The sequence below is a fragment of the Mizuhopecten yessoensis genome, unplaced genomic scaffold (assembly GCF_002113885.1).
Source record: "Mizuhopecten yessoensis strain PY_sf001 unplaced genomic scaffold, ASM211388v2 scaffold5197, whole genome shotgun sequence".
NCBI classification, from domain to species: Eukaryota; Metazoa; Mollusca; class Bivalvia; order Pectinida; family Pectinidae; genus Mizuhopecten; species Mizuhopecten yessoensis.
Genome location: NW_018405928.1, coordinates 121,329 through 133,756, shown reverse-complemented (window position 1 = coordinate 133,756; position 12,428 = coordinate 121,329). Strand labels below are relative to the sequence as shown.

Genomic DNA, 12,428 nt, shown 5'->3' with positions numbered 1-12,428 from the left:
ACATCTGAGTCTGATGGAGAAGATTTATTTTAACTTTTAACCATTTGGGCCCCAACCCTCCAGCCCCTGGGGATGAGGCAGGATCTTATTTTCTCGTACGATCCTATTGCAATCTGGCATCATAATCATTCCAACAAAGTTTAAATAATTTCCAGCTGAAAATGGACAAAATATACCCAAAAGTGTTATTTCCCTAGATATAAACTAAAGTCAACTTTACCCCCTCCCCAAAGGAGAACGGATGGCCGGGGGGGTAATAAAACTGAAAAATAGATATACAGAATTTGATTGTACTACATCAGAGTCTGAAGGAGATTTTTGAAATATTAGTTAATTTCCCCTTCAGGGCCCTGCCCTGGCCCCTGGGGTTGGGGTAGGAATCCCAATTTTACAATTTGATACCATCTTTCTCTAAGGATGATTCTCACCAAGAATAATTTCCCAAAAGAGACCAGATGGCCCTGGGGTACTGAAATTTACAATTTGAATAAAGCCCTTGATGATCTTTCCATCCATGCAGAGAAATTGACTGTAGTACCTCTGAGTCTGAAGAAGATTTTTGAAATATTGATTAATTTCCCCCTTTGGGTCCCCACCCTGGCCCTAGGGTTGGCATAGGTATCCCAATTTTACGATTTTGTAGCCTCATCTACCAAGGATGATTCTGACTAAGTTTGAAAAAAAATCCATCCACTGGTTCTTAAGAAGAAGTCGAAAATGTAAAAAGTTTAAGCACGACAGACAACGACGGACAGAAAGCGATCAGAATAGGTCACATGAGCAAAGCTAAGGTGACCTAAAAACTGACCTTCCAAAAGTCATCTAGTTATATACCTGTAGGTACCTTAGGAGGAGAGCTATTCAACTTGTCCTCATATAAATGACCTGAGCCAAGGTCCCAGGGATGAAATATGTTTAAAGCTTCAATAACTGTTTAAACATTCAAAGTTGTATTAAATTTTTCAATGACGAGAACTGAAAAAGAATACAAAGAACCTTTAGTTGTCCTCTGATTAAGTGAGGCTAAAATCGGCCCATCAGTTCGGAAGGAGAGCCCCTGGAATGTTAGCCACGTTATTTTTGTAACCTTTGATTCTCGTGTGTTAAGGATGCTTCTACCATAATTGGTGGTTAAAATCTACCAACTAGTTTGTTAAGAAACGTTGTTGAAAGAAAATTATCCTGTCTGAATCTAAATGGAAAGTCTAACAGAAATGACACCTAGACAAACTGAAAACGTTGGTCCGTTGCATTGGAGACTGGAAAAATTAAAACAAAAAAGTTGTAGTTTCGTAAGAACTTTTAATAAATTCCTTTGTGTTGACGTGTTCTGTAACAAACATGTCCACATCCATTTACTAAAAGTTTTATCTGCACAAAAGAATAAGACTAGAATAAAACTAACCCCTAATAATTTACCAATCTGATACTTCTGTACCCATGTTGTTGTAATGTAGCCAAATGGTATTTTAATAAGAGAAAAAAACTATAATATTCCGAGTAATTCACTATAGTTGCTTGTTCAGTACCTAATAACCGTATTACAATCTGCTTCATGATTTAACAAGGCAAAGTACAAGAAGAATAAATCTGTTAGAAATCACAGGATCAGTATGATTGATGCACATACCGGTACAGCTGTACTACAGTGATTTGTGGTTATGCCTAAAGTGAATTGGATGCATTTTGAGAACAAAATTATGTCTATGGACCGGTTGGCCAATACACTGGTACATTGATTGATTGGATGTGACAAAAATGTCTTGAGTGTGAAATAATGTAAGCTCCCAGTAATATTTACACTTTAACATCCATTATGATGCTGCACCCTACTTAGTATGTCTCACTGGATGTTAATTTTCAGAAAAGATTTTAGACACATAGATACCAATCTCTAGTAATTAACTTTCAGACAATTCAGGTAAAATGCATAAAAATTGGTTATTGAGCTGTAAACATTGCTGAATGGTTTTTGCACAAGAATTGGCAAACTTATATATATAAAAATAAATGTTAACACTGCCTGAATCATTGTTAATAAAACAACATTGACATTCAATCGACAATGTCATTAAAATTCTGATAAAATTAAGATCCACAATTCAAAGCTATTATTTATCATGTAAATCTAATTTTCGCAACTTTATTTTCAAATTAAAAAAAAAATCTTTCTTATTTCAGTTTCTTTCACTGGAGTGAGAAAAGCTTTATAAAAAGAATACAGTTCCTTGTTGTGGAACCTTTATGTGCACACTGAGAAAATCAGAACAATGTGGAGTCAACTATTCTGTATGTAAGTTTCCACATCTACAGTATACAATGTGGAACGAAGTTGATGGCTTTATGAGACACCATCAAATTCACTTATTTCATCACAGCTGTTTTCATCAAGGACCAGTATTATCAAAACTATTGCTTTCAAGTCCACACATCCTCCAGGTAGAATTTGTACAACCGTAACCTCATCACTTGCTTCTTTGCCTCTTCATTATCAAAACCTGCAAATATTGTAATCACCAGTAATTTATGGACATTTTTTTAAAGACATCATGGCTGAAGTAGAATGAAATTAACTTTTTTTTAACTGTAATATTTAACAGCTTGGAGTTCAGATGCTCCCTCTCTAAATGCTACCTGAAACTCTTGAATGAAATTATATAACCATTTTTCCTGACTTTTCTATTTGGAAATTTAATCCGATACAAAAAGTACTAGCTAGCACAGTAGGCTGCAAGCTTTTACAAATAATCAAGGAGATAAAACATTGTAAATCGAAGTTTCAGAAAATTTTCATCATGTCGATTCACATATATTTTGTGAGAAAGAGTCATTTGCAAATTCAAATTCATATTCAAGTGCTTTAACTCATTGTCCCCTGAAATTTCATAATGCACTATTCAAACCTATGAATTGGAAGAGTTCAAATGTGTCTTCAGGGGTGAATGAGTTAACCTGGCAAGTATATGGAATTATTTTTATCTTCCATATTCAAATAACTGGTACTTGCAGAATGTTTGACTGTAAAAACAGTAGTATAAACTTTACTAACCTTTAACCTCCTGTATTGACTTTATCACAGCCTCATTTACATCCTTTGCCATGTGTTTAGCATCCCCACACACAAATATTTTGGCCCCTTTGTCGATCAGGGGAACTAACTCTGCAGCATGTCTACAGATATTGTCCTGGACATACCGCGGTTTATCAGAGTCTTGTTCATCACGTGAAAAACACACACACATCCTTGACAAGATTCCAGTCTCCTCAAATCTAGCCAACTCTCTTCTATAAAATACAAAATCCATACAAATATATTTTTTATACCATTTATGAATCAACTTTGGGGTTAACCAAACAATAAAACAGCATTACATATCCATGTCAGTATATTAACTCTTTGTGGCTAGCTTCAAAGCATACTTAGTGTGACTAAGGATTAAGAAAATATGGTCTGTAACAAAGTCAATGCATATTAATAATACTTTCAGGAGGTCACAAAATATTTGGTATTACAATATCATTAAACAGTGTTATATGGTCTGAAAACTGGCTGTATTGCAACAGTAAGAGTCACAAGGTGTGCAATAATTACACGGATATTTGAGACATGTGGACTTTTTATACATGTACAGCACTAATTTTTCCTATGACTCACCTGTACAAGAAATCTTTGTCTCTATGACGACAGCCAAAGAAGAGCCAGGTATCTCCGTACAAAGCAGGATCAGCCATCTTGGCATGGAGGGCCTCCCTGTGGCGCAAGAAGCCAATGAACGGAGCCACACCCGTCCCAGGTCCTACTAAGATCAGCGGCACTGTCAGGTCATCAGGCATGTGGAAGTGTTGACTTGTCCGTGCAAATATAGGAAGCTAAAAGTGGCATACATAATTCATTAACTAAAACACATTGGTATAACACATTTCTTATTGCTACATATGCAAAACACGAATGTCTCATGTAAGCCTCCATGTAAAAGTTCTCTTTTTCTTGGTCCTCTAAAACATAGGGGAAAAAAATTGTCATTTATGTTTATAGCAGGCATGTAACTTTGTTTTAATTCATTTTGTTATTGGTGGAAATTGGGGCAGAAAATTGATTGCTCCCTCAGGAATTTTCTCTGTCCTATCTTCAATGTAGGAAAAGATTGTATTCATCTTGCATACCCATGTGTGTATAATAGAACAATCTTATGTAAAACATAAGTCATGTGGGAATGTAAATGGCCCTGGTTATATAATCTCCTACCCCTTTTGGGGATGAGACAGTTCAATTAAGATGACTCAGTGAGGTAGAAGATTCTTAAATTGCCAACCATAGACAGACAGTAAGTCTAAGTATTTCTCCCTGTTTTTTTTCTGTCGAAACCTATTCCTGATCATTGTGAATAAGATATATCATTATTGCTTTCAATACATGTAGATACTTTATCAACACGAAAACAATCATGAAAATGTTCAAGTCAAGCTTTTAAAGTTGTTATGAATAGGTAATAATTAGGTAATGATTTTTTGTCCCTTTCAAATTCATCATTTAGTTTTTGTTTAAAATGTGAAAATACTTCAATAATACATAAAGTAAAGTAATTTATCGATCTGCTGTAGATGAATCTGTTATTGCCTTTTCAAAATTTATATGAATAGTAACCTTCATCGGTGATAACTGTAAACTGGCAACTTGATCAGAAATGTCCTCCTCTGGTGATGATACACAATGGTCACCATAGGACTTCTGTATAGGTCTGGTCAGTCGTTCAAGCATTCCTGTACACACACCAATTCGGTCAAACACACGACCACTTCCACTAGAGATTTCCACAACATTGAAGGTCACCTCCAATACACCAGGGTCAGCTACAGGAGAGCTGTTAAATCGAAAACAAACCTTATCTAACATAAAGGCTACATTCACGTATCCCGGTTGAAACGGTACGTGTGGCGCAGAAATATTTCACGATAAACGAGCGCACTTGGACTGTTCTATAAGCAGAGCTAAAAATGCACAATTTTGGAGAATAAAAAAACAATGTATCAAGAATATTATGCCCTTCTTTCACAGGTCCACTAAATTACATAACTTATCTTAAAATCTACACGAGGTTTGACATTGTTTTAGAAAGAAATAACGCAAACTAGCAATAGTCAGCATTTTAGTTTCGGTCAGGTACGCCTGGACCCCTCAATCTACCCGTTCCAAATTTTTCTTGAAGTCAGCCTCGGTTCAGATCTGTGCCTGTTGTTTTCTTTACAGGTTCAACCGGACACGCGAATGTACCCATAATCTCTCTACTTTGGACATGTCTTCTCCAAGGGAGATAACTGGCATGGAAAGAGGTTACTTATTTTTTTATATGAAAATCTTTATTCTTTGATTGTCTACAGAAATGAATATTTTTTACTGCTCTTTTTTTAAATGGTAAAAAGGCTGTACTTTCATGATATATTTAACAGACAGGCAGTTTGTCAAGCTATGTCAAAAATGAAACCTTCTGAAAAGATGATGCCTCTCCCTGTCCCTTTATCATTCTCCATATGGCACATGAACTATAAACCATTAATTAACAGAGGACACAAATCTTATGAATTCAAGCAGGCGCTGTTTTAAGATGTGCCATAAAAGTTGGTACTGATTAACCAGTATTTGGTTTCTCTGGGGGTTTTCCATACCTGCAAATAGAGTAGGGCCTTGGCTGCAATCTTGGCAAATGTTCTGTAATTAAAATTTATAAATCTAAATTCTCTTTGCAACATTTTACAAAAAAAATCAATGTTTATTACTTTACAAAAATATCAATAAAATTTGGCTTAGAAATAAATGAGCTCTCATTTATTATACATTTATATTTACAAAAAAAAATCATTAAAATAAATAAGGGTATACAGGTAGTCAATAGAAAGACTTTTTTCATTGAATACCTTTAATCTCCCCATAGAGAAAGCATTGCCTATGTTTCTGAATAGTCTTAACTTAAACTCAAGGAATATTTATGGAAATGAGACCAGATGTCCCACTTACCCAGAAGTCTTTCTACAGGTGGAGTACATGAGGTGAAAGTCATTAGGAGATCCAGGACACTCACACCAGCCTCACGTACAAAGTGTGTGTAGTCCCCACTACCTTGTTTACTACACAGCTCCTGGAGACGTCGACGCTCATGCTCTTTTGACGTGTACTCTGCCAGAATACGGATAACAGCCTGCAAAAGGCACAAATACAGTGGTACAGAAAAATAAAAGCATCTGTTTTGAATTAAAAGCAAAATAAAATAACTCCATGTCCTTTTTATTTTGTGCAAGTGTATAGTTAACCTTTTGAAAATCTTACATTGTCAATATTTATGCAGTAATATAATAATTTACACTGTACCATTTTGATATTATTGCTTTATGAAAAAATAATTAAAATGCCCTTTTTTGTGTCAAAATGGGCAATTATTTGTAGGAACACTTCAAAAAACTGAAAACTTACAAAAACAGCTAAACAGTACACTGAAATATTGTGCATTCTTACCTTCTTTGGGGGTTCTCTGAGGTCAACACAAGTGGCAAGAAGATGGCGTAAGGAGACGTCCGAGGGGTAATATTGAGGAATTGTTGGGTTCTTTTTCTTAGTGTTAGGAATGATAGAGAACTGACACAACCTGTCTGCCTTATCAATCACATCAAGTCTGTAAATTACAGCAACTATCATCATTAATATGTGATAGCTTCATATTTAACTACCCCTCCTCATGTAAGTTTTAGATGAGGATCACAAATCGGCATAAAACCTGTCATTAACCACAGCATCTATTGTATATTACTTTTTAAGGACTAGGCTCTCTGGACTTACATGGCTAAAACAACAATAGACTTAGTGTAATTGTTAAAGTTTCCTTATCATTATATAATATAATAGCAAGTTAAATGAACTAAAGGATTTTCTAAATTATTGAAAAAACATTTGTGCTTACTATTCTTGTCACTCTATAAATAAATCACCTAAAGCCTTAATATATAAATACACTTTTCATGAGATATTCGTGACATTACATTTTCTAATATGGCTGCCTTTATAACTGTTATGAATAACCATCTCACCACTAATTTGTACTCTCTAACCCAATATGTATGTTTGTATAAAAGTGCATTACATTTTATGGAAAGTCATTTAACAGAGCTTCAGATCATTTTGCTGGAGATGTCCAAGAAAAAGATCTGATATTTTCACAAGTATACACTCTTTCAGCAACCATACTAGTACATCTACCACATAGTGTAATCCATGCTGTTCTTACATGTACCTTTGAATGATCCTTGTGACCTCCTCGTCACTGTTAGAACATAGAACAGAGATACTGTCGCCTGGTTGGTAGTCAAAGGCAGATCCCTGAAATCCAAAAAATAAGTCTCCAAAAATAATACATTAAATCCTCTATGATAGTTTTCTGAAACTCACTCTTGATTGCAAACAATATCAAATGCACAACTATCATGTCCATTAAGGCACTCAAGCAGATTTTAAATCATGATCAATTCATCAGTGTCTTCAAAAACAGTATAGTCTGAAGATATAGCATGGTGTTTTGTAGACCTAAACACCTAGCTGTCTGACAAAGGCTTGTAACAGTCTCAATGTTTGGATATTCAAAAAGGATTTGTTACAAACTTCTATATCAGGGGATTTTATGGGGGTTTATATAATGACAAGGACTTCAACACAGATTTGACAAAGTTATTACAGATCTCAATATTTACACAGTTTTAACAACATTAATACATAAATATTTGACAAGAGTTTTGAAGTACATTTTTAAGTATCGAGAGAGTTATTGAAATACAACTGATATGCTACAGATCTCAGTATATTTGAATTTTTTAGCTTCCTTTCTCATTTGTTACAAACCTCAATGCCAAGTCGTAGACTGATTGTTTTTTTTAAAGCTTCTGGATGTGTCATCACTGTGCTAGATAAAACTGTTGCCATAGTTACTGATGATGCAGCAGAAGGAAAGGGGACTCCATTCTGTATTACTGTCTGACTAATTTTGTTATCCTGTAAAATTTACCGACATACATGATACATCAAATATAGAAACGCAAATAAAATATAAATATGTATCTAATTCTTTGAACTTTATCTGTTTCGTGAATTATTTGCATTTAAATTTTGCCATAAATAATCTCATCTTTTTGGGGGATTCACAAGATTAAATATAAACAAAGATTTTCAAGTAGGTAAAAGGATAACACCTAAATGTTGAAAAAATCTGTATGTGAACATAAATAACCAACACATGCCTTCATCTCCGAGTCCAGGTATTCCAATCTGAGATATGCCTGAGAAAGTAAAGGTACTGTTAGTGTTTCCCCGCACAATGGCAACACTGAAGCCAGTAAAGATGCCTCTTTGAGTTGTGAGTCACCACTGTCCTGGATTTCATCGTTAGACTGACCACCACAGGCTCCATCAATTGTTTGGGTATTACTGATTTCTTTCGGAAGTGAATCGCTATTTGCTTCTGTCTTCTGCCCATTGTTCACATACTGTGTATCTCCATTTGCTTCTGACTTAAGTCCATTTTTCACATACTCAGGATTTTCCATTTCTTTAGAAATGTTACTTTCAGCTTTATGAGAGGTCTTTTCATCACCTGAGGCCTTAACAGTACATATATCGACCTCAATTTCCTTATAGGGATATCCAAGGTGTTTACACAGAGCTGGAATAAGCCCATCCATCCAGGGCTCTACTGCTACTTCTAGCCTGTGAAATACAAACAACATTTAATATAACATTTCTTATCTGAACAATCTATTAAATAACAGTTTATTAAAACTGTAGTTACATGCACTATATGCCAAGAATATTATGGCTCATGATCCTGACTTAATAAATTATCTACAATGTATATCAACAATACGCCCAAAATTAAGATCTTCTTCAAAGGTGCCAATATTTCACAACTGTGTTAACCATTTTACTTTCAATTTTATGGTTTAATGATTAGTTTCAATCCATACAAAAAAAGGAACTTTCAGTATTGAGTTTCAACATTTGAAAACATCCTAAATAATAACTGAGCCTATTTGGTATCAGTGTGTGTGCAGACAGAAAATCTAATATGTCCTACCCCACTGCATCATCACCCCAGCCTGAAGGGTACAACCTCTTGGCTCCAAGCTCTTCAAGTCGACTGTCCAAAGTTTTTCCAGCATTACAGAAATTTGTGTAATTGGAATCTCCAAGACCTGAAATTAAAACAATGAAATATCAGATACTGTATAATGAGTTTTATTTAAAATGTTTTGTATTAATGAATAAAGAGTAACATTTATCAGTAGTAAGTTATATTACATCAAACACATTAAGCTTTAACATACTGAATATTCTGATTCAAAGCAGGTGAAAACTCCTAATATTTCACTAATAAAATGTGATCAAACCTCATCAATTTTACAATCAAATATATGAATTATGTCTATACATTTTAAGTAGAAAAAAAACATACAAATTTGATCCCATGTAATAATGAAATAAGGAATGAACTTATGACATTCCGTAGCATATTGAATACACTGTTTTAATACCAAAAAACTTAACCACAAGAGACGTGGTAGAGTCGAGTCGTTAGAAATGACTTGTACAAATTATGGAAACACAATATTTTCAAACCTAGCAATGCATAGTTTAGGTTGGCAAGGTAATCGTCTGGCAATGTCTTTTTCTTCAATCTTCGAAAAAATTTGAGGGCCATATCAGGAGGATCTCCATCACCAGTTGTTGAAGTGACTATCACTACACAGGTCTCCCTCTCTATGTTGAACTGTAGGAAGCAAAACCAAATATATTCATTAACCATCATTTTCAATTTGTATTCCAAGTATTTCAAATTAATAAATAAGGTTTGATAAGACATATGGTACACATCACAAAATACGTTGCTTCAAACATCATGTCATGATTGATTACTATTATAACATTTGTATAGTGGACTAGTGGTAGTGTATTTCTGTATTAATCAGGCTAGCATGATTCTAATGTGGTTGTATCTAGTTTTCAAAAGTAAATAATGATATCACACAGATGCTCAATTCCACCAGCCACAGGCCTGGGACTAGTAGATTTCATGGCAGAGCTAATGAAAATTCTCATTACTTTTGTTCTGAAAATTTAGTTTGGGCTAGTACAATATTTTTCGAATCTGCCTATATGAAATTGTACAACCAATAATGTTTAATGATTAGACATTATGATGAAGAGTTAGATCATGACATTGCAAATATGCTGATACCATGAAAATATCCCAATAAGCGACATACTTGCAAACATTCTGGGATAAAGTTACCTTCACAATCTTGATTTGAAAACATGCATAGTTACTACTAGTATCAGGGAACCTCCTATATTTTTACCTTTTTCTCCGTTTTCCCTAGATCATGAAGTTCAATCTTAAGGCCTTGTGCCTCCCCTTTCTCAGCTATTTCTTTGGCAATAGCCTCAGCTTGACCAGTCTGGGTTCCGTACAATAAAAGGAAGCGATCAGATTTTGAAAGGCCTGGCATTCTGATAAAAAGTCATACCCAGTTACAACTATCTGAAAGATAACAAGCAACACAGCATGAAAATGTAGAGCAACAGTGAAAACTTTTATGGTACAGTCATATTGATCTGCAATAGCAGTACATGTACTTGCAACAAGAAGGGTAACAAACAGCTCAATAAAACATGTTGGTCAATCATCAAACATTCTAACCCTCTCAAAATTCATATTTAAAGACCCAAAATTATGGTATTTTTGAGTCAGATTTCATCATAAGATATGTCATTTCTATTTATTGAACTTGTACATTAGCTATTAAAAAATGGTGCTTAGCAACGCTTAAGGTGTCAGTACAAAAGCAATAAGTCTTTTGTCTTCATGAAAATGTTTCCTAAAATGTTATAACATGCCAGTTTCCTTTGTGGTCCACTATCCAAAGTTCATTTATATACCTAGGTCATGATTGTGGCTATGGGAATGCACAAAATTCTGGTAAAATGTGCTAGTGTCATATTTTACTGGTATATGTATGTAAAACCAAGGACCTTGTGACCATATTTAATTCATAAACTTCATGTAAAAAGTCTTTTGACTGTTCAGTTTTAGTGTTTATAACATGTCCATGCAGTTATAACATCACAATACAATGTATTTATATATAGCTCATTTATCGATGTAGGTTACTTAAGCCTTTCTTTCCTTATTAATAAACTGCTAAAACATACATGGTGTTTTGTAACATGCGGGTGGTCACCCATCCAACTATTGACCACTGCACGATGTTGAGCGGCTCCCAGAGTTATAGCGCATCACTGGCAAAGCTAGTTTGCCAGTAAGGCAGCCTTTCCCCCTCATATTCATTAGCTGTTACACTAGACCCCCCTCTGAGAAGTCTTGTCCTGGGGAATCCAATAGGTCATCCCTGTGTATCAATATGTTTTCCCTAATCACCAGGAATTGGCCTTACATGATCATGATCACTGAGTCACTACGGCGTAGGCTACCACAAAATGTAACGTGCGGGCGATCACCCATCCAACTACCGACATTTCGTATAATTCAGTTGGGTTGAAAAAAAAATTGACATGTTATAAATCGTGTGAACTTTTTATGGAACACTAGCCCTTTAATGCTTAAATATTGACTACATAAACCTGGTTAGATACCATGTAATAATTTATTTATTATTACAGTGGCGGATCAAGAGACCTACCTGGGTGGGGGTCCAAATTTCCAGGGGGGTTCATAGTGGGGGGAAATTGAGGAAAATACATGATTTTTAAAGAACATTCCCATGGTGGGGGGTTTCCTGAATCCCCCCAAAAAACTCTGGATCCGCCACTATAAGCTATTGATTAAGTTAATTATATAAAAAAATACATAATTACTTTGAATATAACTTATCTGGAGGTTTATTTTGTGTGTGACATAAACCTTAAAATATATCATGTACAATTTCAATATATGCAAATAACGCACATACACTTCGATTTCAATTTGAGTATTTCTGTTTTTTTACAAGAGGTTGGAATTTTGGTTAAGTAGTCTTTAAGGGGGTTGTTAAAATCTGCACCTAATTTAATTTCATACCTATCATATGTGTATCCCGTCTTATTGAAATTGTGAACGAAATATCGCAACTCTAACATAATAACATAATCTCACTTGTTGACTTTGTTATTTATTTACCATATTGATTCACGTGTTGCTTTTGATTACGCAATCATTTACTAACCATCTTCGGAATGGACTTTACACCGTAACGTAAACTTCTTCATTAGTATATATAGTTAAACAGGACAACTATGTCTATTCGTGAATGCCATTTCATCAGCACAACCCTACTTAGTACTAACCAGTTTAAGTAACACGTTGCTGTTTACGTTTGGTTCGTCTGCACTCTCCGAC

At 34.8% G+C, this 12,428-nt stretch overlaps 1 protein-coding gene across 1 annotated transcript; it reads right to left on the bottom strand.

The window, feature by feature from the left end:
* Positions 1–1,285: 1,285 nt before the first annotated feature.
* LOC110450395 (methionine synthase reductase-like) lies at positions 1,286–12,426 on the bottom strand. Its single transcript, XM_021497881.1, has 14 exons — positions 12,377–12,426; positions 10,393–10,574; positions 9,653–9,803; positions 9,111–9,228; positions 8,278–8,743; positions 7,883–8,032; positions 7,281–7,366; positions 6,509–6,665; positions 6,014–6,194; positions 5,665–5,707; positions 4,646–4,862; positions 3,656–3,870; positions 3,050–3,285; positions 1,286–2,498 (listed from the first exon to the last, which is right to left on the bottom strand). The coding sequence occupies exons 2-14, from the start codon at positions 10,540–10,542 to the stop codon at positions 2,419–2,421; spliced, it is 2,250 nt and encodes a 749-aa protein (XP_021353556.1). The 5' UTR covers positions 10,543–10,574; positions 12,377–12,426; the 3' UTR covers positions 1,286–2,418.
* Between the last annotated feature and the right edge of the window lie 2 nt (positions 12,427–12,428).